Source organism: Rutidosis leptorrhynchoides, chromosome 5 (assembly GCF_046630445.1).
Source record: "Rutidosis leptorrhynchoides isolate AG116_Rl617_1_P2 chromosome 5, CSIRO_AGI_Rlap_v1, whole genome shotgun sequence".
In the NCBI taxonomy this organism is placed as follows: Eukaryota; Viridiplantae; Streptophyta; class Magnoliopsida; order Asterales; family Asteraceae; genus Rutidosis; species Rutidosis leptorrhynchoides.
This window is the reverse complement of record NC_092337.1, coordinates 39921522-39948067: the sequence shown is the minus strand read 5'-3', so window position 1 is coordinate 39948067 and position 26546 is coordinate 39921522. Positions and strand designations below refer to the sequence as shown.

Here is a 26546-nt window from a genome sequence, read left to right as displayed (position 1 = left end):
ATTATAGTAGATCATTTCAAGAGTTGGGATTGTAAAGCTCGACAATTAGATGAGCCAATAAGTTAATCGTTTCAAATCACTTAGTCTAATCTCACTCACTGCTTCAAATTAATATATCTAGTAAATAGTAAATATTTTATGTATATATAATGGATAAAACATGACATACCAATTAGCAGGTACCAGAACTCTTTTTTTTTTCTAGGAAAGCACCAGAACTCCATTTCTATTTGTGTTGACTCGCCCATAGTTATCAACAATAGGAAGGCATATAATTACAGAGAGCTTCAACCTGATACTTTTACAAGTAATTTTTTTGTAAAGATTTGTAGACGAAATGGCCAAAAGCATCAGTCATTTTGCAGTTACGAAGAAGAATGATCCTTTTGCATATTCATAAACGCTCACAAAATCAACGCCCACTTCTTCTCTTAGCCACTTCTGACTCATTCAACGCATGACCCAATTCAACCCAAATCCGTATTGATCCGTTAGCCAAATCGACCCAACCTGACCCATTTTCCGGGTATAAGTATCATATGGTGTATGTTCTGAAATTGATAGAATGAAAAACCTTTATTTTGATTATGTATAACTACTACTCATAGTATATGTCTTCACTACTTCAAGTTATGAGTTAACCATTTATCTTCTTTTTCCTTATTTAAACTATCTAGCTTTTGGTTAATTGTGATGTAAACTCATCAAAATAAGCAGGGAGAAAAGGCTAATTTCGATGTATCAAAGTTCAACTTTGTTAGGGATGGAGCCATTCGATATATCAAAGTGCAGAACTAAACTGCTACTGTACATAATCAGCATCCTAAATTCAGCATGAACGCCCAATTAACATATGACAATATTGCTGAAAATGTTACTTCCTATAGAATAACCAACAAACATTTTATTACACATCTGAATTCTGGATAGGTTATGATTCAGAAACTAAGACCATAGAAACATCAAATTCATTACATGAAAAGAACCTTATAAACATAAGAGTCCGGAAAGAAATAAATAAATACTGGAAATTCAGAAGCAAAATATTCCGAAAAACACAGAAACAACTTCCAAAAGCTAATACAGGTGCACCACCATAACCATATGCTGATCAGTACCTTCCTTCTGTTTTGTCCTGCATTTTGAACACAGAATCCAAACAGTTAGTACTCAAAGTCGTGCTTCTACTTGGTTTAATCAGGCTATAGAAGTAGTAAACTTTAATTATAACTTAAAATCATAACATCTACAGTTTAATAGCATCATTTCAAAAGTTTGAATGTAAAGGTCGACTATCAGATGAGCCAATAAGTCAATCGTATCGAATCACTGTTAGTCCAACCAATCATGGCCTTAAATTGAGATATCTACCAAATATTGTATGTAATGGATCGAACATGACATACCGATTAAGAAGAGAATGTGGAAGAAAGGTAATTCTGATCCTCCATTAAGATTTCAAGATTTTTGTTTTTTAATAGAAAATCAATCGCCTCCTCATCAAAGTTCAGCATAAAACCCAACCGAATCAGTTCAGAAAGCTTTGGCACAAATTCTTCGTTCTCCCAAAACACACCATCCGCTATCGCTTCTGCAAAATGAGAAGCGTGCTCAATCACATTTATGTAACCGCAAGACTTGTCAATCTTTTGCATGAAAAACATCGAGTTTTGTTTGTCCCAACGAACCATTCTTCTGGCTTCCACACGAACCACATCTCCAGAAGAAAACGACAAACTGTATCCAACATTCATCGGTTCAACTGTCTCAAAAGCTTCAACTGCTAGCAAACGGTTCACAGCTTCATGTCTACTTTCCGGATCAATTTTAAGACTAGGATCGGCGAGAAATCCAAGAATTAATTTAAACAATCCCTTTTTGATGATCTTATTTTCAGACTTTACCGGCTTAAACTTATCATGATCCACATCAGATACAATCTTCTTAACAGATTCAGACAGCATACAGACACCTAGTTTGCGGTAGATGTCTATGAGTTTGGTTCGGTTTAGACACTTCAAACTTGGCTGAGGATACCAAACAAACATGGGATCATGAGAAGCTTTTTGAAAGAGATCTACTAAAAACAGGTCATCACCGATGAAAACTTCAGACTTGAGAAGCAAAAAAATCCCATCAGAAGTAGAATCTAAAACAGGAAGTTTCGATATGTTATCAATAAACTTGTCTTCTGTTTCTGAATTCCAGTTGTTAACCACAAACTTCCAAAAGGCGCAACACTCGGTATGTGTAATTTGACATTCGGAAGATTCCCATTTCTTCCATAAATTGCAGTAATCGTCAACCGAAGGGTGAACTTTAACATTGAAAACATCAGCAAAGAAGCTAAGAAGATTACTTTTGTAGTTGCATTTATCCAAAACATTTAACTCGTCACCAAACAAATTATCTTTATCATGAAGAACACATTTTCGAGGTGTTACCCATTCCCCATTTTCAGTACCCCTAGGTAACCAAATCTTTTTGTCGAATTCCTCTTCGGGCTTCCAGTTAAATTGTGACAAGTAATTATATATGCGATTAATACTTTCAAAACTGGAGTGAGAGTCGAGATAACTAGCAAGCAGCTGGCATCCGTTGTTAACATCTGTAACAACTTTTAACAAATTAAGCTGGTCTTTATAAGAAGCAATACGGGATTCATAAAACTCTTCATCGATAAACGGACCATCAGTGCGTTTAAGTAAAGAATCCCAAGCAGGATCGAATAGTAGACACTCTCCTGGCCGTTTGTATCCGAAGTGAGTTTTTATCCATTTCTTCGTGGAGAGCTTTTCAAAGAATTTAGTACGTGTTTCCGATTTTACTTCTTCAAGTTGCTTAACAGTATCAAGCAACGCAAAAACGCTTACAGGAGAAATGGTGCTACAATCATGAGGTAAGATGACCCCACCAGCCACCAACTCAGCACCGACTTTGAAATCATTGATCACGCCTAACAGCTTCAGCTCATCTTTATAATCGTGAATTCGACTGCCATAACAATTATCAGAATCATCGATAAAAGGAAGACGCGATATTAGATAAATCGGTTGCCAATCTGTTCCAAACAGAATGCACTCACGCGGAGATCTGTAGTCACCGAGTTTCGTCCGTAGCCATTTTTCATTACATAAGCAGCTGCTGAGTTCTGAAGGCAATTTAATCTTCATTTTCTTCATCTTTACGTAGCAATCCAGTAACAAAAGAACATTTTCTTTTGTCATGGAAGAAGCGTGTTGCTTGAAAGTGCGAACGAATTCTTTTGATGCATCCTCAAAATCAACAATAACACCAATTTTCTTCAACTCACTCGACATTGAGAAGATCTTTTGTCCATAGAAGCTTTCATCAAGAATCGGAAACGATCTGAAAACCTTAAGAAGACCTCCCCACTCGGATTCAGGATTTGACAAAAAACACTCAGATGGACATTTGTAGCCCATGTTGGTCTTCAAACATTTGTTACCTTTAACCGCTTGCACCAAATTAGCTGATGATACCAAATTTGACATGCACTTTAGTATCATATAAACTGCTTCAGATGACAAAGAAGTCAATAAAGATGAAGACTTTAAGTTATCATAAACAAGTTGGTAACATCTATGATCATCGAAACTCACAACCACACCCAACAGCTCTAATTCTGTTTTGAAACACTGCAACTCGTTCCCATAATAATCTTGATCGATAAACGGAATATCGCTTATCTCTGAAGCAGCATCCCACTCACAACTTTTCAAAACAGCATTGCTCGGAGCCGCGTCACCTCGAGAAGTTTTCAGCCATTTACCACCTTTGATAGTGTCAATGAAGGCCTTACTAGATATATAATTCTCTCCCAAATACTGAATAAACTTCAGTATTGAAACAACATTGTATCTGGTAAGCTTCGAAGAAGCTACAATGGACATCAAACTATCACCAATGAACTCACACGCTTCTTTATTTTCGAACCGAACACCAAACAATTGCAGTTCTTCTTTGTACCTTTTTATCTCATCGCCGTAAAAGTTTACATCTATCAACGGAATGTCAACAAGGACCGATCCATTCTGTAAAAGCTTCCCAATTGACTCTTCTAGCATGAATGACTCGTTAGGTGGTTTATAACCAACAGAACCACTTAATGAAATCTTTAACCAGCTACCATTTTTGATAGACGACAAAAACCTTTCCGGTAAACCAACTCTTTCCCTCCTTAGATTGCAAATCCATTCTAGAAGCAAAAACGTGTTCTCCTTTGTAAGAGGGGAAGATAGAGTAGGAATAGCAGAATTTGGGGGAGTTATATCAGGAACATCAGATGCACCAACATAAGTTTTCATAAACGAAATTAGCTCTTCCCCTGATGTAACCTTACCAAAATAGCTTGCACAATGAGTGTAATCTTCCGCCAGCTCAACGTAATTATGGTGTCTCCAAGGATTATCACCAATCAGCTCGACCCACTTGCTTCCATTTGCAGGTACCAGAACTCCAGTTCTACTAGTGTTTATATAGCCGTAGTTATCAACAATCGGCATATAATAATTACATATCTCTTCAACTTCATCTTTTTGCAAGTATTTCTTTTGTAGAGAGTTGTAGACGAAATGGGCAAACATAACAGTGAGTTTGCGGTCACTACCGATTGAAGATAAAATATCGTATGCGTATTTATTAACACCGACTAATTTAACATTTAGTTCCTCTCTCAGCCACTTGTCTAGAGTTTGTTTCTTTGAACACGATCTGATAGCATTATGTGTGTCTTCGGGTAAGAAAAATCGTTCAGTTGGGCAGTGAAATTCCTTGTTCCAGTTAATCAACCAAGAGATGTTGCAATCAGAATTCACAACAAGTAGCTTGTCTGCACATACTTTGATTTTCATCAATGCCACCTGGCCATCAAGTCCAACATACTTGATCAACGGTATGTTATTGATTTCGGTATCGCGAAAAGTCCACCTCCAATGTTCTGCTATGAATATCAAAAGCTCTAAATATACATCCTCCGAGACGCCCATCACAAGATTTGAACTGGAAATGCATCTAGCATACCATTCATTATCAACATATTTGATTTCCAGAAACTCTAAAACAGAATCGTACTCCGCTTTATCGAAATACGAAGTGAGTACATAAGCTCCGTGAGATGAAATGTTCTGAAAACTCACACCTTCATTTCTTGCCCTATTCAGTATGCTCCAAAATGCAGGCTTTAACCTAAAAACTTCAACAGGTGTGCAAAACAGCTTCTGGACTGTGTACGACTCACAAGGAACGATTGGTTCGTTCATAATCTTGGCTTTAATTGCATCGCGAACATTGTTCAGTTCGGGATGAGATGAAGAATTAACAGGCAAGAACCGAAACATGTTTGGAAGACTGGAAATAGGAGCATTGTTAGTCGACTTAATGAGTGACGTAAATGCATCCCTAAAAGCAACTGGGACACAATCGAGAATCCCCTTGTTCCATTTGTTGTCACATAGAATATTCTCCCTTGATGACGCTAGGAGAAAATCAGCTTGGATAATAAACGGGAAATTTGTTACCGTCTCGGTTGGCAAATACGAATAAATACCGGGCATGCTCGCACCTCTTTTGAGCCGGGTCCCGTTTGGAAAAGCTAATGTAATCACCCATTCATCAACCTCAGATCTGCCCTCAACTTTACTTTCGTCCTTCACAGGAAACCTCTGTTTCCACATATGGTAATCACATTCAGTGCCATCTTTATCGGTAGTATCATCAGCGATAAGATGAAGTGTGTAAGACTCAGCATCCATGCTCTTCAATGTAACAAAATTTTTTTCACTTGAGATCGATATCGCACTCACAGTATTGATTCTAGGATCTTCGTTATTTTCCTTAACTGAAAGCCGCTTTATTTTTGAAAGGAATAATAGAACCTCAGGATGAACACTTGAAAGTTGATCCTTAACTGGTTTGACTTTGTCGGGTTTTAACGGTAAAACGAGAGTTGTTGTTGGGAGGGTAGAAGTGGAACCATATATGCTTCGAATGGAAGACAAGATTGATTCATCCTCGACCCATTCGGGAACAATGTAACCAACATTACATAGCTGGCAAGGTTTCTCATTAAACCTTATCTGATAGCCGTTGCTGAAAATGTGAGGTTGAGCTGTTATCAGAAACACACTCTTGAACCCAATTCCTGATTTAGAATGTAAACAAAACAGAGGTAAGAAAACTCACTTTGCAAATGAAAATAAACAGCAGCACACAAAATGAAATAACAGATTACCATATAAGCCTACATTTTCCGTTTAGCACACTTCTACACGTTGTTGAAAAAAAAATATATATATATAACACTAATAGTAGTAGCAAACACCAGATAATCAAGCCAAATCGTTATGCTCAATCTTAATAATCACCATATTACAATGAAAGTTTCAACTATAAAACAACAAGAAAGAAAGATTACAACTGAAAAGACTGCTCATCGAACCCTACATGTATCATGTATACTATAATACGACACACAAGAGAGATTACTAATTGCACTTGGTGTTAAGATCTTGATAACGATTTCTAATTGTATAGTTTATAATGTACGTATTCTGTAGACTATATAATGTATCCTCTGTAATCTATTGTTAATCAATTTAATCAAAGGTTATCTTTTCCTTCTATCATGGTATCACAGCCTTGTTGATTCCAACCTAAAATTGGCATCACATACTATTCTTCAATGATGATGATCCAAAAAATCCAATCATCATCGTCACTCTCTCAAACTAACCTCACCTAATTACAACGCTTGGAAACTTCAAATTTATGCCACACTAGATGGTTATGGATTGTTTAAGTTCCATGATGATTCCATGAAATATTGATCCAATCAATGCTCGTGATACTGCTATTTCTTTCACCAAGTTTCATGAAAAATTGATCAATAGAGAACTAGCCATCAAAACGCAGCCTCTACTTGGTACCTTACCAGCCACGGCCAATCCAACATATACAAGGACCAACAACAGTTCATCGAATCGCTCTTTTTCCCAGATATCAAGTCAATCACGCTAGTGTGCATTCACGGGTTCGAGACCTTTCCTTGGCAATGAAAAAGGGAATTCTTTACAAAAGACTCCAGTTTTTGCCGAACAACATCCACACCTTACTCCACCCCAGTTTCAAAGCACGAACTCACCACAAGCAAGCATGGCTACGGTAAACTCCTCTACACAGACGCCTCCATGGCTCCTTTATTCAGGTGCGTCATCATGTCACAAAAGATTTGTCGAATCTTTCGTTACACCATCCGTATGACGACACTAATGAGGTTGTTATTGGAGATGGTAAGGGGCTGCCTGTTATACACATTGGTTCTTCTTTACTATCTACTGCCACCAAATCTCTCTCTCTCTCTCTTTCTCTAACGTTTTATATGCAGCAAATATTCATCGTGACATCCTTTCAGTTTATCACTTATGTCTAGATAATTATTTACTAATCAGCTTTACACCTGATTTTTACAAATATCTGATTTTTATGTTGTGAAGGATCGTGATATTGCTCAAATCAGGCATAGTTATTATCGCAATATCATCCTCATTCAAGTTAGTTTCGCACATATCTGAAGCGTTAATGTTAGAATTCGATGAAGATTAACGCGTTTTAGCTCAAGAGGTATTTTGGAGTAATTTTGGTGATTTATACTTGTTCCGGAGCTTAAAAGTCAGAAATATTGGTCCCGGTTCGAGTCGGGTATCAAAATAAAAGTTCAAGATTTTTTTCAGGCCAAAACGAGATTGTAAGGCTTCGGGTTCGCGAGGTGTTGGCTCGCAATCGCAACGTACACATCGAGCACAAGTTTCAGTCGCGTAAACATGCAAAGACGAACGCGAAGTGCGAGTTTAGGGAGGCTTGCGATCGCGAGGCCCTCCCTTGTATCTGGCTCGCGTTCGCGAATTGCATGCTGAAGGGATGATTTGTTTAAATTTAATCTTTAGGTCATTGTGAGACATATCTTTTGGCAGCCGTTTTTCAGAGCAAGAAGGGACGAAAATAGGTGACTTTTGGGGAATTCCAAGATCATCTATACACTCCAATAATTCCATTAACGGACTACGATACTATAAAGATTGAAGATTCATCATTGTTCTCGGTTAATTCTTTGCTAAAAACTATGAATTCTCTATTTACTTTGATTATGATTTTGTCTTCGAATATGGTTGTAGGCTAAATCTTTTATGTTCATCTAGACTAAAAACTTTATTGGATGTAATTTCTATGATTGATTATTCTATATTTGATGATTTATAGCTTAAACACTTGAATATTCTAGTTGATATTGTTTGTTGAATTGATTGATAATTGTAATTGTCTAATAGAAACTTAGAAAGAAGATATTTCATTGAAGTCTATTACAATTGTTTATAAAGTTCTAAACTTTTGGTTGATTGATTACTGTGGTTGTCTAATTTAGTGACGTTTATTGAAGTCTGTCGCATTTAGTTAATTGATTAAGTTGTTTTAGATACTTGTGCATTGACCGGAGACGGTATTGAATCATATCATATAATTAGTTGATACAGGTGTTGATTGTGTACAATGAGAGTTGGCACGATTGTTGACTACAGTTCACATTGGATCACAATTTAGGTGTATACGTCAGTCAAGTTGATTAACCACAAAGTAGAGGTCTTATGCTACAGGGAATTCCGTATCGTGTAATCTAGTTTGAAGTGTTTGCTCAGGAAATTGTTGGTGAACCGGTTGGTTAAATTGTGAACGTTTGATAATTGATCAAGGCTTAATCCAAAACATCCGACACTAGTAAAGAAAGTCTAAGTGAGCATATTTTCACCGTCTGTTTACTTTTCTATCTTATAAACGTTTTATTAATAAAAAACACCAAAAAAAAAAAAAATTGTCTTTCAATTTTAATCCCTTTGATTCGGCTAATCATTAAATAGCCACAACCAAATCTTTGTTATTTCCATTATTTCTTTATTTTACTTAATTACATCTAGTTCATAATCTCGAATTACAATTATATTGTCCTTTGGAACGATATTTGAATTTTACCATATTCTATACTGCTACACGATCGGGTACACTGCTGCATTCAACTGTAATTTTCCAACTTATTATTTATATACACGATTTTACACATAAGATCGTCTCTCCGGAACTACTCTTCTCACGAGACCATCTAAAGATGGCACGTATCCGGTCCATTCTGTCTCCATCATCCGTGCCTGTTCCACTATTCGGGCTACTGCACATGATTGGCATCAACGCTTAGGCCATCCTGCTTTAGATACTTTAAAGTTCATAGTGTGTCATTTAAACTAAATGTTCCTAGTATTTCTATGTTTCATTGCAATTCTTGTTTATGTAATAAAAGTATAAACTGCCTCTTAATACTTTGGTTTCGAAATTTTTGCTTGATATCTTGTACACCGATTTATGGACTTCTCTTGTTCATTCATATGATGGGTATAAATATTCGGTCATCTTTGTTGATCACTTTACACGATACATATGGTTTTACCCTCTCAGAAGTCCGAGACCAAAACAGTTTTTAATCCGTTTAAGGCACTAGTGGAAAAACCAAGGTTGCAAAAGACGTGAGGTGGGGTCGAGACGGCCGGGTCCTAAAAAGGTCGAGACCTTCGAGACAGGGGTCGAGATGGACGTTGACCAAAGCTGACTTTTAAATATATAAGTATATAAATGTATATATGTGTATATATTTTAAAGCCAAAAACTTTAATTGACTAATTTGTACCCATAATCGTTATCACCGTTAATATAATATAGAAAATTCAAACTAAAATACGACAAATTTGACTGATTTTACCGACTTTCTGACTTTTTCGAATTTTGAGACTTTAACCTGATTTTTTCAACATTGACCCGAATTTTGACCGTTGACTATCATATTAGACGGTTTTCTTCAAGACGGGACGAGCTAGTCACCAAACCGTCGTAACGGGCGTCGCAACGGCTCGAGATGGGGTGTTTAGCAACAGTGGGAAAAACATCTTGACCATCCCATTAAAACACTTTATTCTGACAATGGAAGCGAGTACGTAGCTCTAGCAGATTTTTTGGCTACCAATGGCGTTTCTCACCTTACATCTCCGCCTCACACACCTGAACATAATGGGTTTGCAGAACAACAACATCGTCACATTGGTGAAACGGGTCTATCATTGCTTTCACATGCTAACTTACCCACTACTTTTGCTCCGCAACATCTACCACATCTTCATTTCTCATCGACAACTGTTTGCTTACATCAACGCAATCCAATACATCACCCTATCATGCATTGATTAGCACACCACCTAACTATCTTAAGTTACGAAGTTTTGACTGTCTTTGTTACCCGAGGATTTGCCCCTACACCACTCACAAACTCGACTTACGATCATTACCAAGGATATGTGTGGGGTACTCTGACTCATAAACTTTACACATCTCGTCATGTTAAGTTGGTTGAAGCTGAATTTCCCTATCCTAAGTTGACATCCACACCCTCCACACCTTTGTATCCCTCCTCTGATAGTTGGTGTCGAGTAGATGTTTCAATTCTCTAACCTCATCCACCTGATCCCACACCACCCGCCGCTCCAACGACGACACCCGCTGCTGACCCTTCAACGCCACCACCCGTTAACCCCACACAACCTACTCTTCAACCACCCACCATTTATGCATCATCTTCCATTGTTACTCGCTCTAAGAAACAAAATTTTAAACCCAATCCGAAATAGAAAAAAAAAAACCCAACCACTACTCAGGCACGTCCACGAGAACCCTCATCAGCAGCTTAAGCACTCGAGGATCCCCTTTGGATGGAGGCCATGACCACCGAACTTACAGACCTTCACAAATTGGGTATGTGGGATCTTGTACTTGCTGAATCTGTGGGTATTGTGATCAACTACAAGTGGGTTTTCTGTATTAAGTACAACTAGGATGGTTTCGTTGAGCGTTATCGTGCACGCTTGGTTGCAAACGGGTTTCAACAATGACCGGGTCTTGATTACACTAAAACATTCAGCCCAGTTGTCAAACCCGCAACAATTCGAACGCTACTTCGTCTTGTCGTTACCAACAATTGGTCTTGTGAACAAAAGATAAACAAAAGATTTTATGTGAACAAGAACAAGAAAGACTATGAAGAACAACATTTTATGTAAACTCCTCTCCACAGACACATTTATGGCCCCTTGATTCGGGTGCATCTCATCATTTCACACAAGATCCGTCGAATCTTTCATTACACCATCCTTATAATGGCAGTGAGGAGATTGTTATTGGAGATGGTAAGGACTGCCTATTACACACATTAGTGCTTCTTCACTATCTACTGCCACCAAATCTCTCTCTCTTTCTAACATTTATATGCACCAAATATTCATCGTGACATCCTTTCTGTTTATCAGTTATGTCTTGATAATTATTTACTAATAAGCTTTACATATAATTTTTATGTTGTGAAGGATGGTCTCTCAAGAACCACTCTTCTCACAGGACCATCTAAATATGGCATGTATCCGGTCCATTTTGTTGTCTCCACCATCTGTGCCTATTCCACTATTCGGGCTAATGCACATGCATGATTGGCATTATCGCTTAGGTCATCATGCTTTAGATACTTTCAAGTTCATAGTTGTGTCATTTAAACAAAATGTTCCTATTATTTCTCTGTTTCATTGCAATTTTTGTTTATGTAATAGAAGTCATAAACTACCTTTTAATAATAATACTTTGGTTTCGAAATTTCCGCTTGACATCTAGTACACCAATTTATAGATTTTTCCTGTTTATTCATATAATGGGTATACATTACGTCATCCTTGTTGATCACTTTACACGGTACATAAGGTTTTACCCTCTCAAAAAGAAGTCCAACACCAAAACTGTTTTTATTCTGTTTAAGGCACTGGTGGAAAAACATTTTGACCGTCCCATTAAAACATTTTATTCTAAAAATGGAAGCGAGTACCTAGTTCTAGCTGATTTTTTACTTACCAATGGCGTTTCTCACCTTACATCTTCGCCTCACACCCAAACATCATAATGGGTTTGCAAAACGATGACATCGTCACATTGTCAAAACGGGTATATCTTTTCTTTCACATGCCAACTTACCCACTACTTTTTGGTCCGCAACAATTACCACGCTTTCATATCTCATAAATTGTTTGCCTACCTCAACTTTATCCAATACAATGCCCTATCATGTATTGTTTGGCACACCACCTAACTATCTTAAGTTACGAATTTTTGAATGTCTTTGTTACTCGTGAATTTGCCCTACACCACACACAAACTTGACTCACGATCATTACCATGCATATTTGTGGGGTACACTAACTGTCTTTATCCGCTAACTCATAAACTTTGCACCTCTCGTCATGTTAAGTTTGTTGAAGCTAAATTTCCCAATCCTATAATGACATCCACACCTTCTTATCCCTACTCTAACAGTTGGTCTCAAATAGATTTTCCAAATCTCTAAACTCCTCCACCAGATTCCACACCACATGTTGCTCCAACGACAACAGCTGCTGACCCTCCGTTGCCACCACTCGCTAAGCCCACCACACCTACTCTTTTACCACCCACCACTTTTCATCTTCTATTGTTACTAGCTCTGAAAATCAATTTTTTAAACCCAATTCGAAATAGGAAAACCCAACCACCACTCAGGCACGTCCACGAGAAGCCTCATCGGTAGCTTAAGCACTCAAGGATCCCCTTTGGAAAGAGGCCATGACCATCGAACTTACTGCCTGTCACAAAATTGGGTATGTGGGATCTAGGGAACCAAGGAATTATAAGTCCAACAACAGTATTCAAACAACCCCAGCAAACCAGGGAATCACAACAGCAGCGAATAAAACCCTAATGCACAAATCTTATTTGGAAAAAAAGTAGCCAAACAAACCAAAACTCGCCGAAGTATTGGCCGGAATCTAAAAACGAGTGTACCATAAAACAAAAAGCGACGAATGGTGCTTTGGTAGACCCACATGTAACCGCATACTCCTAGCCCGCTCATTGAGCGTCCGGTTTATGCGTTCGGCAACCCCATTGTGCTGTGGTGTTTCCGGAGCTGTTTTCAACATACGAATACCATGTTCCGCACAATAGTCTTTAAATTCTTTGCTGCTGTATTCTCCTCCATTGTCAGATTTCAAGCACTAACTTTCAAATTAGTCTCGTTTTCAACAGCAGCTCTCCACACTTTAAAAGTATAAAACACATCAGATTTAACTTTGAGAAAGTAAACCCATACCTTTCTAGTGGAGTCATCAATGAAGGTGACATTGTAGCGGGAACCACCATGCGACTCAACCGTTGTAGGTCCATAGACATCGGAATGAACAAGTTCAAGCTTCTCATTCTTTGGCGCAATTCCCGATTTCCCGAATGATGCCTTCTTTTGTTTCCCATAGTACATGGCTCACAAAACCCGATATCCACTTTCTTCAAACCCGGAATCTTCCCATTAGAAACTAGCAACTTCATCCCCTTCTCACTCATATGCCCTAATCTTCGGTGCCATAGAGTAGAATCGGCCCCTACATTACTTGTCACATTAACCTCATCATCATCGAATACCTCGACCATGTATAAAGTTCCCCTTTTATGTCCCGATGCCACGAGTTGACCATCCTTTAGAACACGCCATTTGCGATCACCGAAGGTAGTATGATTACCTTCTTCATCCAATTGACCTATAGAGATAAGCTTCCTTTTCAAATCCGGAATATACCTCACATCTTTCAAAGTCCAATTGGAACCATTGGATGTCTTCAATGTCACATCTCCAATGCCTCTTATGTTTAAGCGTTTGTCATCCGCCAATCTCACCTTCTCCAGATACGCCTTCAAATTCTTCATCATCTCCTTACTAAGATTAGCATGGAATGATGCGCCCGAATCCATGATCCAAACTTCAACCGAATTTTCAACACAACACACCAAAGCGTCATCTGTATCCTCGGAAGTGAAGTTCGCTCTAGCTTTATCCACCTTTGTATTCTTACATTGAGTGCTAAAGTGACCCTTTTGATTGCAATTCCAACAAACTGCAGATTCTCGGTCCTTAGAATTATACCTCTTTTTGAATTTCTTACCCTTCTTCGTACCCTTATCGTTCTTCCTGCCCCTGTCGGTATTTAAGAGCGACCCCGATGATTCCTCGAAATTCCTCCTATGAGTTTCTTCCCCTAAAATCAAATCCTTGATCCCCTCAAGCTTGAGCTTAGTGGTTCCTGTGGAACTACTAACTGCAGTAACTGTACCCGACCGACTTTCAGGCAAAGACGAAAGCAAAATCAGTGCCTGAAGTTCATCATCAAACACAATCTCCATCGAGGCCAATCTTGTAATGAGATTGATGAAATCATTGATATGATCTGCAGCACACGCACCTTCTTTTATCTTTTGGTTGAACAATTGACGCATGAGAAAAACCTTATTAGCAGCGTTAGGTTTTTCATACATGTTTGTAAGTGCCTTTAAACACCCAAACGTAGTCTTCTCGTTAATAACGTTGTAAGCAACGTTTTTTGCAAGAGACATCCTGACCGCCCCTAAAGCTTGGCGATCTAGGAGATCCCAATCTTCTTGTTTATCGCTATCAGGCTTCTTCTCTTCAAGCGATAAGTGTAATTTTTTTTGGTACAAATAATCTTCTATTTTCATCTTCCAAAATCCAAAATCTTTCCCATCGAACCGATTAATCCTAAACTTCCTTCGTCCGCCATCGCGCCCAATACGAACCTTGTGCTCTAGATACCAGTTGTGAGGAATATATGGACCCAACAACGACCACCAATCGAAAGATTGTGATCCCACAAACGACAAACGGACAGAATAACAACAAGAAAAGTAAACGACACAAGATATTACGTGGTTATATGCAATCGATGTGATTGCTTTAGTCCACGACCAACTAGAGAGCAATTTTATTGATTTTTCGTGCTTAGGGTTACAGATTACAATAGGTATATTTATAGTGCTAATCAAAATTAGGAAACAATCTAATAACTTGCTGGCTACACACCCTGTCGCGTTTCGCGACAGTGTGTCGCGATCCGCGACATGCCATAACAATACGCGACAAAACAGATCCAAATGTTACACCTTCAGACTCCTCGTTCTGTCACATCTGTCGCGTTCCAGCCACCTGTGTCGCGTTCCATTGTGTCGCGTTTCGCGACAGACTACACCCAAACGCGACCGGTACCAGTTTCTTCGTTTTGATCTTCTTTGCACATCCAACAAATACCACCTAAAGAATTAACCCTACCTGATAACTACTCTATCAACAATACGTTCCTTAATGGCACTCTTACCACCTGGGCTTATTGATTCCTCGTGATCACTTGAATGCTCTGAAATGCTTACTGTGCTATCTTGTCGGCTCCCTTGATCAGGGTATTACTCTCTTTCGTGATTCTCTTCTTCATCTCCATGCATTCTCCGACAACAAGGATGACTACACTTCTACTATGGGACATGTGGTGCTTCTTGGACGAAGTCCGGTTAGTTGGCTCTCCAAAAAGCAACGTTTTGTTTCTCAATCATCTATGGAAGCCGAGTACAAAGTTGTTGCCGCAACTACAACAAAGATTCTATGGCTTAGTAACTTATTGTGTGAGATGGGAGTGCAATCTTCTACTCAAACCGTTATCTACTGTGATAATCTCGGGGCAACTCAACTTAGCGCAAATCCAGTCTTTTATTCTAGCATGAAACACTTAGCTCTTGCATATAATTTTATTCGTGAGTAGGTACAGCTTGGTACGCTTCGGGTTGCTCATGTAGTCATATGTCCACGACTGATCAGCTTGCGGATCCTTTGAATAAGGCTTTACCTCGTGCTGCGTTTACTTCACCCATGTCCAAGATCGGTCTCTCGTCTCGATATTCCGTCTTGCGATAGCATGTTAAGATATGGATAACAATTAGTTATCCTATCATTGGTTTGTAATTTGAATTGTATTTGAGTTATTATCTAACTCCTATTATTTAGATTGTATAGTTTATCATGTACGTATTCTGTAGACTATATAATGTATCCTCTAATCTAGTGTTAATCAATTCAATCCAAGGTTATCTTTTCCTTCTATCACTTAGTACCCCAGAAATTTATTATGGGCATAAACCATTAAGATTTGTATGTACGTCATGATCCTAGCAATATATCACATAAAACAAAAAGACTCTTAAGTGTTAAATTAGTTGTTAAATTAAATGAAGATTGACTTAAAACCTATCAGAGTAGCAGTTGCAAGTTTCACATTTATCAAGTGCTAGTATCTCCATATTATTAACCCATTGAGTAACATAATTGTTAAATTAAAAATCCCTAATACAGTCCAATAGAGAGAGTCAGAGAGATCCCAATTGTATAGAGCTTGGCGTAAAAATATCTATCTAATAACTTATATATAATTAGGCAAATGGCTAGAAAAAGTAACTTAATTTACTCAATTTGACAATCAAGGTAACCCTCAGTTTGCACAAGCCCGAAAAAAAATTGCAATTTAATTTTTGCTGACAAAAACGATTACGTGTTCAAATTTTTAAAATTGAGGTAATATCCAATGGACACAAAATCTAAAATCACGAATTACTTCAAATTGAGACTTGGAACAGATTACTAATGCTTCGATTATCATTTTTTGTGAAGCAACTTGATCCAAAACATCATGAAAAACAACGAATCAAGATGAACAAGTCGTTTGATTGTCAAATTGGATAACTTAAGTTACATTTTCGGGCCATTTTCCCCTAATGATTATTACTGAAAATAAAGTAAGCAAGAAAAGCACCTTTTTCACCAATATATCCACTCTTACGTAGACCTTTCTTGGTTGATAGCCCCACACTACAAATGGACTCAATATTACTGCGCGAGAATCCTTTTTCATTATTAAAAACTAATAATGTCGCCGGAGCTCCGGTATTGGTTATGTCCTTTGACGTAATAACAAACTCCAATGATGGATCAACATCTTCAGAATACTCATTATCCTCAGCATTCTGTTAAACAACAAACAATTACAGTATAATTATCCCAATTAACTTAATCACATATTAAAGCAAGCATCATAAAATTTACAAAAACCATTTTCAAACCACAAATTAACTAGCTTTTTTATACTATTATTTTATTTTATTTTAATTTTTTACTGTTATTTCAAATAGATACTACAGAGCACTCTGTAATTTAATTAATTATAAATAAAAAATATTGATTAAATGTGGATGCATATGTCTATAGAGAAATAGAAAACCTGAATAAGTTCCATAAGGAAGTGAACGTCTTTTGCATAAAGTTCGGCAGAAAGATATTTAACGGCGTAATGAAGATACTCCATTACCCGAATTCGTTCACCGCCGATCAAAAAGTTCGTCCGCCGTATCTCCGCCACATGCTCCTTAGCCGCCGTAGTCATCGTCGACGTCATTACAGATTAACACAACACAATGCACGATACGTATTCACTAACTCACAATTATACTTCGAACTTAAGTAGTTTACCTAATCGATCAATTAATGACTTCACTCATTACGTAAATTACAATATTATTTATATTAATAGGATAGAATATAGAAAATATTATACGAGTAGAACTATAGAATTTAAAAGAAATTGAAACAACGCAAAAAGGAAAATGACGGTTGATTTATACTCGTAGTCACTCCCAAGTCTTCTCAATCCCTCCCAATTTAATGGCGGAATTTTTTTTAAGTTACAGTTTTGATCCTTGTTAATCAAGATGGTTGACTTATTGATCCTTTTAGAATATGTTATTTCCAAATTGAACCTTTTAACTATGGCTCGGACGTTCTAGACATGAGGAATGCTATGTTACCACATACAAATAAGTTTACAAACTGAATTGTCACAAAAAAAATAAATAAATAAATAAATGTTTGTTTATATTTTGAGCAGCAGGATTTTAGATGTCAATTTTTTGATAGGTAGAAGATTATTGAAGGAAGCGAAGATGAAATGTAAATATGATATGCTTACTGTAAGTTCACACACACACATGTGTGTGTGATGCAAATAATTTATACTCCCTCAGTTCCTTTTAAAGTGTCCACATTTCTATTTTGGGACGTCCCATTTTAAGTGTCCACTTTGTGTTTTAACTAATTAGAAGAGGTTATTCTGGAGAGAGAAGATTTCTGATTGGTGAAAAATGAAGTTAGTGGGATTTCCTATAACTGTGTGCAAAAAGTAAGTGGACATTTGTAATGGGACGGAGGGAGTATATAATTTGAAAAATGATAATAACAATAATAACTCAAGATCTAAACAAAACCATTACCTAAATTAGTGATTTACATGGAAAGGAGGATTTTGGGGGAATTAATGTTTTAGTGAAGAAGATGAAGTTGAAAAAGACGAATTTACTCTCATATGCAATGCACATATTAAGACTCTGATTGCACTTTTTTTTAAAATAAAAGAAATCTAAATGAAAAATTATTGCTGAGAGACTTTGATTTCTATTTCGTATATAATTAAGGGATGAACTAGGCAAAAAGTCATGGTTCAAACTATAAAACTTAAATTCTAAAAATATAAGTGGTCTAATACTTTTATCAAGTTGTGTCTCTTGTAATTTTAAATGGAACGGATTTTGTAAAATTTTAAAAAACTAGTAGTGTCATTGAACCCCTTGAACTAGTAGTGTTATGATCTTTATTTTAAGGATGATGATATATTCACTAAAACAAAATTATTTATCCACTACAAATTGTGCATCAACAAATTGTGCATCAAGTATTTGTATAGTACAAATGTCTAATGCACAATTAAAGTGGATCGATCATATACTAAGTGGAAATATCTCATTTTAAGATAACTAAAATCAAAACAAAACAAAATATGTGAGTGCTCTCTCTTTTGAAAATCAACTATTCTTTGAGTGGAGAAGAAAACTAAATCTCCGTACACAAAACTTTGTTATCAACCAGTTACCATTGCTTCCTTCACCATATAAACCTCCGTACACAAAAGCTTTATCAAAACCAATTACTTCACTATCAAATTCAATCAACTTTTCCTTTTCTTTTCTACATTTCTCCTCACCTTTTTCTTTTCTACATTTCTCCATTTTGTACATTTCTCCTTGTAGTTTACGTATTTACTTTTTGCCAATAATGATCGTGAAGTTTACATAGCTAACTTTTATTTTTCTTTGCAATTTTTTCTTCACATTTTAATAGTTTTGATCGATAAATCTTATCTTCTAGAATAAACGACTAGATTATCAGTTCTAATGCAAATACATACTCCTCCGTTTCAGTTTACATATCCACTAGAAAATTATTTATAGTTGTAAGAAAATTACATATCAATCAAATTTTATTTTGATCAACTTAAGTTTCTTTTTTTTTTTTTTTTTTGGCAAAAATATTACTAATATATATATATATATATATATATATATATATATATATATATATATATATATATATATATATATATATATATATATATATATAAGAGAACCGAGGTTCCGGTGGAACAACATTAAGTAGATTAAAACGATCTGTAACGGAAGTACTTGGTCATAGACGACCAAAACTCCATGACACTCACTCTATTCGTTCTAAACACACTGAACGACTACATTAAATACAGAGCGAGTACATTAGGAATTACACTTAAAATGTCAACCAACAAACACCACCTTACATAAGCCTAATACAAACACATAAACCAGACCCCATATCCAACCCCGCATCATCCCCCTCCGAAGCCGCCAATCCAAACCATCCACCGGGCAACCCAAGAACACCTAACCTGGGGCCTATTTACCGAAATCAACAAAGTCAACAACGTCGGCAACAACATCAAACATAAAAAATACCTAATGACGGGAAAAATGAAATGAATGAACTAAACCAGCCGCAACATCAGTACCAAATGCCGAACCAAACCATAAAGGAGCCAGTCATCTCTACCAAATTTTCTAAGGACATTTACAAACCCGCGGACCCAAGCAGTCAGCAATCAGTGCCGGAAACCACCAGCAATCACCAGCAATAGCCGGCAACCGCCAACGACACACTACCACTCCCAGCGCCACCATAGGCCACCGGTTTCCACCAGCGAGCAACAACGATTGCCACCCACTTGTAGCCACCAGGTTACCATGAATGTCGCCAGGCAGTGACGGCTAGCAACTAATTACCGCCACCCGCAGCCCCAAAAGACCGGAAGCATCTACTAGCAACCAACCAAGGCTGCCAGTACCCACCACCCGCCCTCTGGAGCTGCAGACCGCATCCCGGCCACTCGAATCAATCGGGTTTCAACAAAAAACACGCTCAATCGCAAACCCACCAAAACCCAACCAACCCCACCACAGAACCCGAAACACCCAAAGTACCTGTAGAGTTCCGAAGGAACTCGCCGCCTACAACTACCACAGACGAATCACAGCTCAACGAAGAGAGTCAAGGGGACAACAGCAGAAATCTTCAACCCAACCCAACGAAACCCAAAAATCAACCCCCATAACACAACCAACTCCCAGATCCCGAGCAACAATAGAACGGAATCCTCGCATGGTAGCTGTAATCGTGACCAGAGAAGACAATCGGGTCGATTGACGCCGGAGCAAAAAGAAACTGAGCAACCGAGCTTTATTTCGACGGAAAGCAGTAAAATCCGAACCACCGGCGAGATGCCGGTGGTCGGAAACGGTAGTCGCAAAAGGTTACAAACAGTCGGAGAGTGGATCTCAGTGATGATGAATTAATTAAGAAGAAATTAAAGATGTTACTGTTGGCCTGTTGTTGATGTTTAAGAAAAGTGAATAAAAGTATAGAAAAGAGATGTAACACCCCAGCTTAACATGACCACAATATTGTCCGCTTTGCCCGCAGGTGCACGGCTTTTTCTTGGCGACCACACACGAGAAGCACTTTCCCAGGAGGTCACCCATCCTGGTAGTGCTCTCGCTCGAGCACGCTTAACTGCAACGTACTCGCACATCTGATCTGCCTGTGATCCCAAAACGCGTTGTGTCATTTAAGCGTGAGTATTACCTTATAATCCCATGATCACTCATGTCTGTGGGCGATGTGGGATTTGCCTAGGGTGTTACATTCACCCCGCCTCAGGAACTCATCGTCCTCGATGAGGTTTGCCCCATCACCCCCAACGGCACATGAGTGGCTCTGATACCATTCTGTAACACCCCAGCTTAACATGACCACAATATTGTCCGCTTTGCCCGCAGGCGCACGGCTTTTTCTTGGCGACCACACACGAGAAGCACTTTCCCAGGAGGTCACCCATCCTGGTAGTGCTCTCGCTCGAGCACGCTTAACTGCAACGTACTCGCACATCTGATCTGCCTGTGATCCCAAAACGCGTTGTGTCATTTAAGCGTGAGTATTACCTTATAATCCCATGATCACTCATGTCTGTGGGCGATGTGGGATTTGCCTAGGGTGTTACAAGAGAACTTGCGGGCATAGCCCAACGGTTCTCCCCATGTACTTTGTGTCATGGGATAGAGAGAGGTCATGGGTTCGATCCTTAGGGATGACATGATTTTCTTTAAAACAATTGAACACCAATAATGGTGGTATATACTGACCCTATAGGGAGGTTTTACCGGATTCGTTCACGGACCTCTACTCTGGAACACTGCCCGAATGGATGTGTTCCCGGGTACCGTCGATCGGGTTCGGGTTTCCTCCCGAACGTGTGTGTTACGTGCAAATGATGAGGGTCGTTGAAAGAAATGATCTACTGATGCTAAAAAATTGCCGTTCAAAAAAAAAAAGTATAGAAAAGAGGGAAGAAAGGCTACCTGAAAAGTTCAATGAAGTCGGAAAGAGATTGAAAAATAAGAGTTGAAAAATATGGCACATTTTTAGTTTTTCTTACATGGAAAAAAGGGGAACACGTGACTTAAGAAATCAATGACTTATCAACTTAAGTTTCTGATAGGTGAAAGTAATGAACTTTTATTAGACGTCTAATAAGAAAACCTAAACAGTTAATTTGAGACCATGGAGTAATACGATAAACGGAGTACATAATTGTTATAAAAACATGTGCAAATTCAAGTAACAAATTTTGTTTGACCAAAATATCTAGAGAGAAATTACACACTTATTAAATCTTTACAAAAAAATTTATACAAACTGACGTCGAACTAATGAAATTAGGTGAGACACACACGAGTGAGAATAAACAAACAAACAGTTTTTTTAAGATAGCGAAAAGTGTCAAATTTTGATGAACCATAAACAGTTCATCATCACAACTTTTTGAAGGAATGCGAATGGTACTTGCGTAACAAAAGCTACCATATTCGGCTAAAACCAGACCCGGACACATTCAAATTTTTGTTCAAGTAAATAAACTTTTATGGATCCCATTGAGTTTGAATTCCAGTTCAGCCACTGAGATCATAAAGTCAACATCGTAACCAGTTAACCTAAAGAGTCAAAAATTCTTATTAGTACATAATTACAATCCACAAAAAAAAACATAAAAGAAGTTAAAGAACACATACAATATGGAAACATCATGCATATGTGAGCATTTTAATAGTATAAGAAGCTGAAACCTTTTCAAGTAAAACACTCAGCTGTCAACAACTTCCGATATAAAAAAAAAAAAAAAAAAAAATTGTCTATGAAACATAATAAGAATCAACAATTTTATATCATATAGAAATAGAAAACATTAAAAGCAACAGGAAGAGCAAACAAGCAATGTTTCGATTAAGGACCGTATTACAGAAGATGGTTTCGTTTGGCAGTGGCGGCACACACCACCAGGACGAGCTGCTGGCGAATTCGTGGAACTAAACAGGCTGTTGTCCGAATGCAGCTTTGATCGCAGTCGCAAGGATAAATGGAGGTGGTCCATGTCTACTGATGGTTCGTTTAAGGTGAAGATATTAGTTTCGAAAATTGACCAACTAATCCTTCCTCCCGTCTATCCTCAACAGATCACACTTCGCAACAATCTCGTTCCTAAAAAAGTCGATATATTTGTGTGGCGTGCCCTTCTAAAGAGACTATCGGTAAGGGTTGAGTTGGATAGAAGAGGTATTGACCTCCATAGCGTTCTTTGCCCGGTTTGTGATGATGTAGTAGAATCCGTGGATCACTCAATCATCTTTTGTAACCAAAATTTAGAAATATAGGATCGTGTCTTTAAATGGTGGGAAAAAGGGAGCTTCTCTAATTTCACTGTTCGGGAACTCTTCGAATGTAAGGACTCAAATCATATGTCGTGTCTTGGGAGAAACGTTTGGCAAGTGGTACTATGGATAATTGCAAATCTCATTTGGAAGAACCGCAACAATAAGGTTTTTAAAGGTAATGGTTGGAGTATTCCGGTTGCTCTTAACGAGATTCAAGTCATCTCCTTTTATTGGATCTCCAATAGATCGAGGGGGAAAAAATTCGAGTGGCATACATGGTTACACAATCCAAGTTCTTATCTCTTAGTCGTCTAAGATGAGATGCAACCTTTGCATCTCCCACAAAAAAGTTTAGCTTAGCAAATTTTCGTGTTGTATGCTTGTAATGTAGTCGTATTCTGTCGTGGCCTGCTAAGGCATGTATTATGCTTTGCATCTCTTATTTGGTTTTTAATATAAGCTTGCTTTTCAAAAAGAAAAAAGAAATAAAAACATTACATACTTACACTTTAATTAATCGATGACTGCGTGTTTTCCCAATATGGGCACTAATCTTCTTGTTTAATCTAAGGGTATTAAAAGAATAAATGTTCTTAAGGTTTAAATATTGTGCAATAATAAATTTGAAGGTAAAATGGGTGGTTGGATTAAGGAGTAAATTATTGTAATTTTATAACATAATGATTGTAAAACACTAGAAAAAGACTGGTACTCTATTAAGGTTTTTTTAATGTATATGAAATATTGAAAATAGATCAAATATGGATCAGATGATGAAATATATTTAGACATATTAATCGGATTTTGTTTATTTTTATTCATATCAATATTTTTGTATTTATATCTATTAAACTAACTATATTAATAGATATTCTTTAAACCAAGGTGTGGTGGTGTAATGGTTGAGGGCCTATCCTTTCATAGTGGAGGTCATGAGTTCGATTCCAGACAGCTGCAATTAATTTCTCGTGGCCACGGAGGTTTGTTCGCAATGACTCCGGGCTACTCGCAAAGCGGGTAGTCGCCTAGACTTAGTGTTCTTAAAATAAGTTGGATACCTAGATTAATAAAAAAAATTATTTAATATTAAAAAAAATACTAAAATATCGTCTAATGTGAAAGCAAATCCAACAAATTATTTTACTCTAATAGAAAATAAACATAAACATGAAATGAAATAAAAATTTCAATCACAAAATGCAAATTAACAACTCCTAACGACACATGTTATTAACAAACTCATTTACTAGCATTTAGTGTTGACTATTGATAGCAAATGAAAAGAAAAAAAATTGAGGAAACGGAGACTGGATTTGATAGTGGAGGAAGTAATTGTAATTGATTTTTGATAGAGTTTATATAGGGGTGATGAAGGAAGCAATGGTGATTGATTGATAATCATCGCGCGTTGCTGCGGAAAATTGTTTGAAATAATAGATTTTGGCATAAACGAAATATGTAATTAGTTCAAAACACTACTATGTGTGAAAATGTTGTAACAACCCAATACTCAGATTATTGGCATGACCGACTATGTAGCTTTTTATCATTTTATACTATTATAATTTAAATATGTTATTTAATTTATAGTTAAATAATGGAAATTAATTAGAAAAATAAAATAATCTAATTATGAGTGAAGAATTTATTATATGGTCATATGAATTCTTTTTGTGACGATGGTCACGGTAAATATCTCTGTTGCAAAACACCCCGTCTCGAGCCGTTGCGACGCCCGTCTCGACGGTTTGGTGACTAGCCCGTCCCGTCTCGAAGAAAACCGTCTAATATGACAATCAACGGTCAAACTTCGGGTCAAAGTTGAAAAAAATGGGGTCAAAGTCGGTCAAAATTCAGAAAATCCAGAAAATCGGTAAAGTCTGTGAAATATATCGTATTTTAGTTTGAATTTTTTGTATTAAATTGACGATGATAACAATTATGAGTACAAGTTAATCGATTGAAGTTTTTAGCTTTAAAATATGTGTACATATATGCTTTTTTATACTTATATATTTAAAAGTCAACTTTGGTCAACGTCCGTCTCGACCCCCGTCTCGACCCCGTCTTGAACGTCTCGACCTTTTTAGGACCCGACCGTCTGGACCCCGTCTCACGTCTTTTGCAACCTTGGTAAATATACTCTTGTTTGAGTTGGACTACTTTTAGCGCCTAACTTGAACATTGTGCAAATGATGAAAATTAATTAGAAAAATGAAATAATTCAATTGTGACTGGAGAATTTATTATCTAGATCATATGAATTCGTTTTGTGATGATGATCACAAAAATATACTATTGTTTGAGGGGTCATTTAGGTTCCCCTAACTTGAGCATTGTGTTTTAGATAACTAATGAAATGTTATATAAATACATGTGAGAAAATGGGTCGGACCCAAATTGGAGTCGGTTTCTACAGTTGAGGGGGTAATGAGGGGTGGCAACAATTACCACATTTAATATTAGAAAATGGGTCCGGCCCTAAATTGGAGTCGTCTACAGTTGAGTTGAAGGGGCCAATGAGGGGGTGACAACAATTACCACATTTGTAATAGTTCTGTTTTGTGACGATGGTCACGGAAAATATACTCTTGTTTGATTTGGTCTACTTTAGGCGCCTAACTTAAATGTTATGTAAATGATGGAAATTAATTAGTTAAATGAAATAATCCAATTGTGAGTGGAGAATTTATTATTTGATCATATGAATTCATTTTGTGATAATGGTCACAAAAATATACTCTTGTTTGAGGGGTCCTTTAGGTCCGCCTAATGTGGGCATTGTCTTAAATGACGGATGAAATGTCAATTTAGGGATGACAATGGATCGGATATGGATCGAGTGATGTCGTATCCATATCCATATTCATTTATGTGATGACCCAGAAATTTCTGACCAAATTTAAACTTGATCTTTGTATGAGTAACATTTTCGATACGATAAACAAAGTCTGTAAAACTGAATCTCAAAATTTTTGAACTATTTTCATATATTCAAATACCTTTCGGTTGTTCTCGACGATTCGCGAACAATTATATGTATATAGATACATATATATACTATAACTTGAAAACGTAACAATGTATTAATTTTTTTTGATACCGTACATTAAACTTATTGGTTTAAATATTATTTGAATATATATGATAAGTTGGAATATTAATTGTATGAATAACTTACGACGTATATTTAAAACGTGTTTATGAATGTTGAAAATATATATTAACTTGGTCATAAAACAATTTGTTATTATATATATATATTAACAAATAGCGAGACAATGATTTATAGAAGTAAATGACCAAAACATTCGAAAGTTTAAGATACACTTTGAATGATATAGTTTATTGATAAT

General features: G+C 37.1%; 2 protein-coding genes across 2 annotated transcripts; one reads left to right on the top strand and one right to left on the bottom strand.

The window, feature by feature from the left end:
• Positions 1 to 884: 884 nt before the first annotated feature.
• LOC139846790 (uncharacterized) lies at positions 885 to 17624 on the bottom strand. The gene is made up of 4 exons (XM_071836321.1): positions 17289 to 17624; positions 16824 to 17034; positions 1407 to 6163; positions 885 to 1135 (listed from the first exon to the last, which is right to left on the bottom strand). Exons 1-3 carry the CDS (start codon positions 17460 to 17462, stop codon positions 1410 to 1412), a joined length of 5139 nt encoding a protein of 1712 aa, XP_071692422.1. The 5' UTR covers positions 17463 to 17624; the 3' UTR covers positions 885 to 1135; positions 1407 to 1409.
• A 4687-nt stretch (positions 17625 to 22311) lies between these two features.
• On the top strand, positions 22312 to 23190 carry LOC139848537 (uncharacterized). The gene is made up of 2 exons (XM_071838265.1): positions 22312 to 22320; positions 22738 to 23190. The coding sequence occupies exons 1-2, from the start codon at positions 22312 to 22314 to the stop codon at positions 23188 to 23190; spliced, it is 462 nt and encodes a 153-aa protein (XP_071694366.1).
• The last annotated feature ends 3356 nt before the right edge of the window (positions 23191 to 26546 follow it).

Bases quoted from the DNA above. Each gene is read 5' to 3' on its own strand.
- LOC139846790 (XM_071836321.1), bottom strand. From the start codon at position 17,462: ATGACGTCGACGATGACTACGGCGGCTAAGGAGCATGTGGCGGAGATA. The intron at 17,035-17,288 runs GTTTTCTATTTC...GTTGTTTAACAG, and splicing joins TCCTTATGGAACTTATTCAG to AATGCTGAGGATAATGAGTA. The intron at 6,164-16,823 runs GTGCTTTTCTTG...ATTCTAAATCAG, and splicing joins TGGATATATTGGTGAAAAAG to GAATTGGGTTCAAGAGTGTG.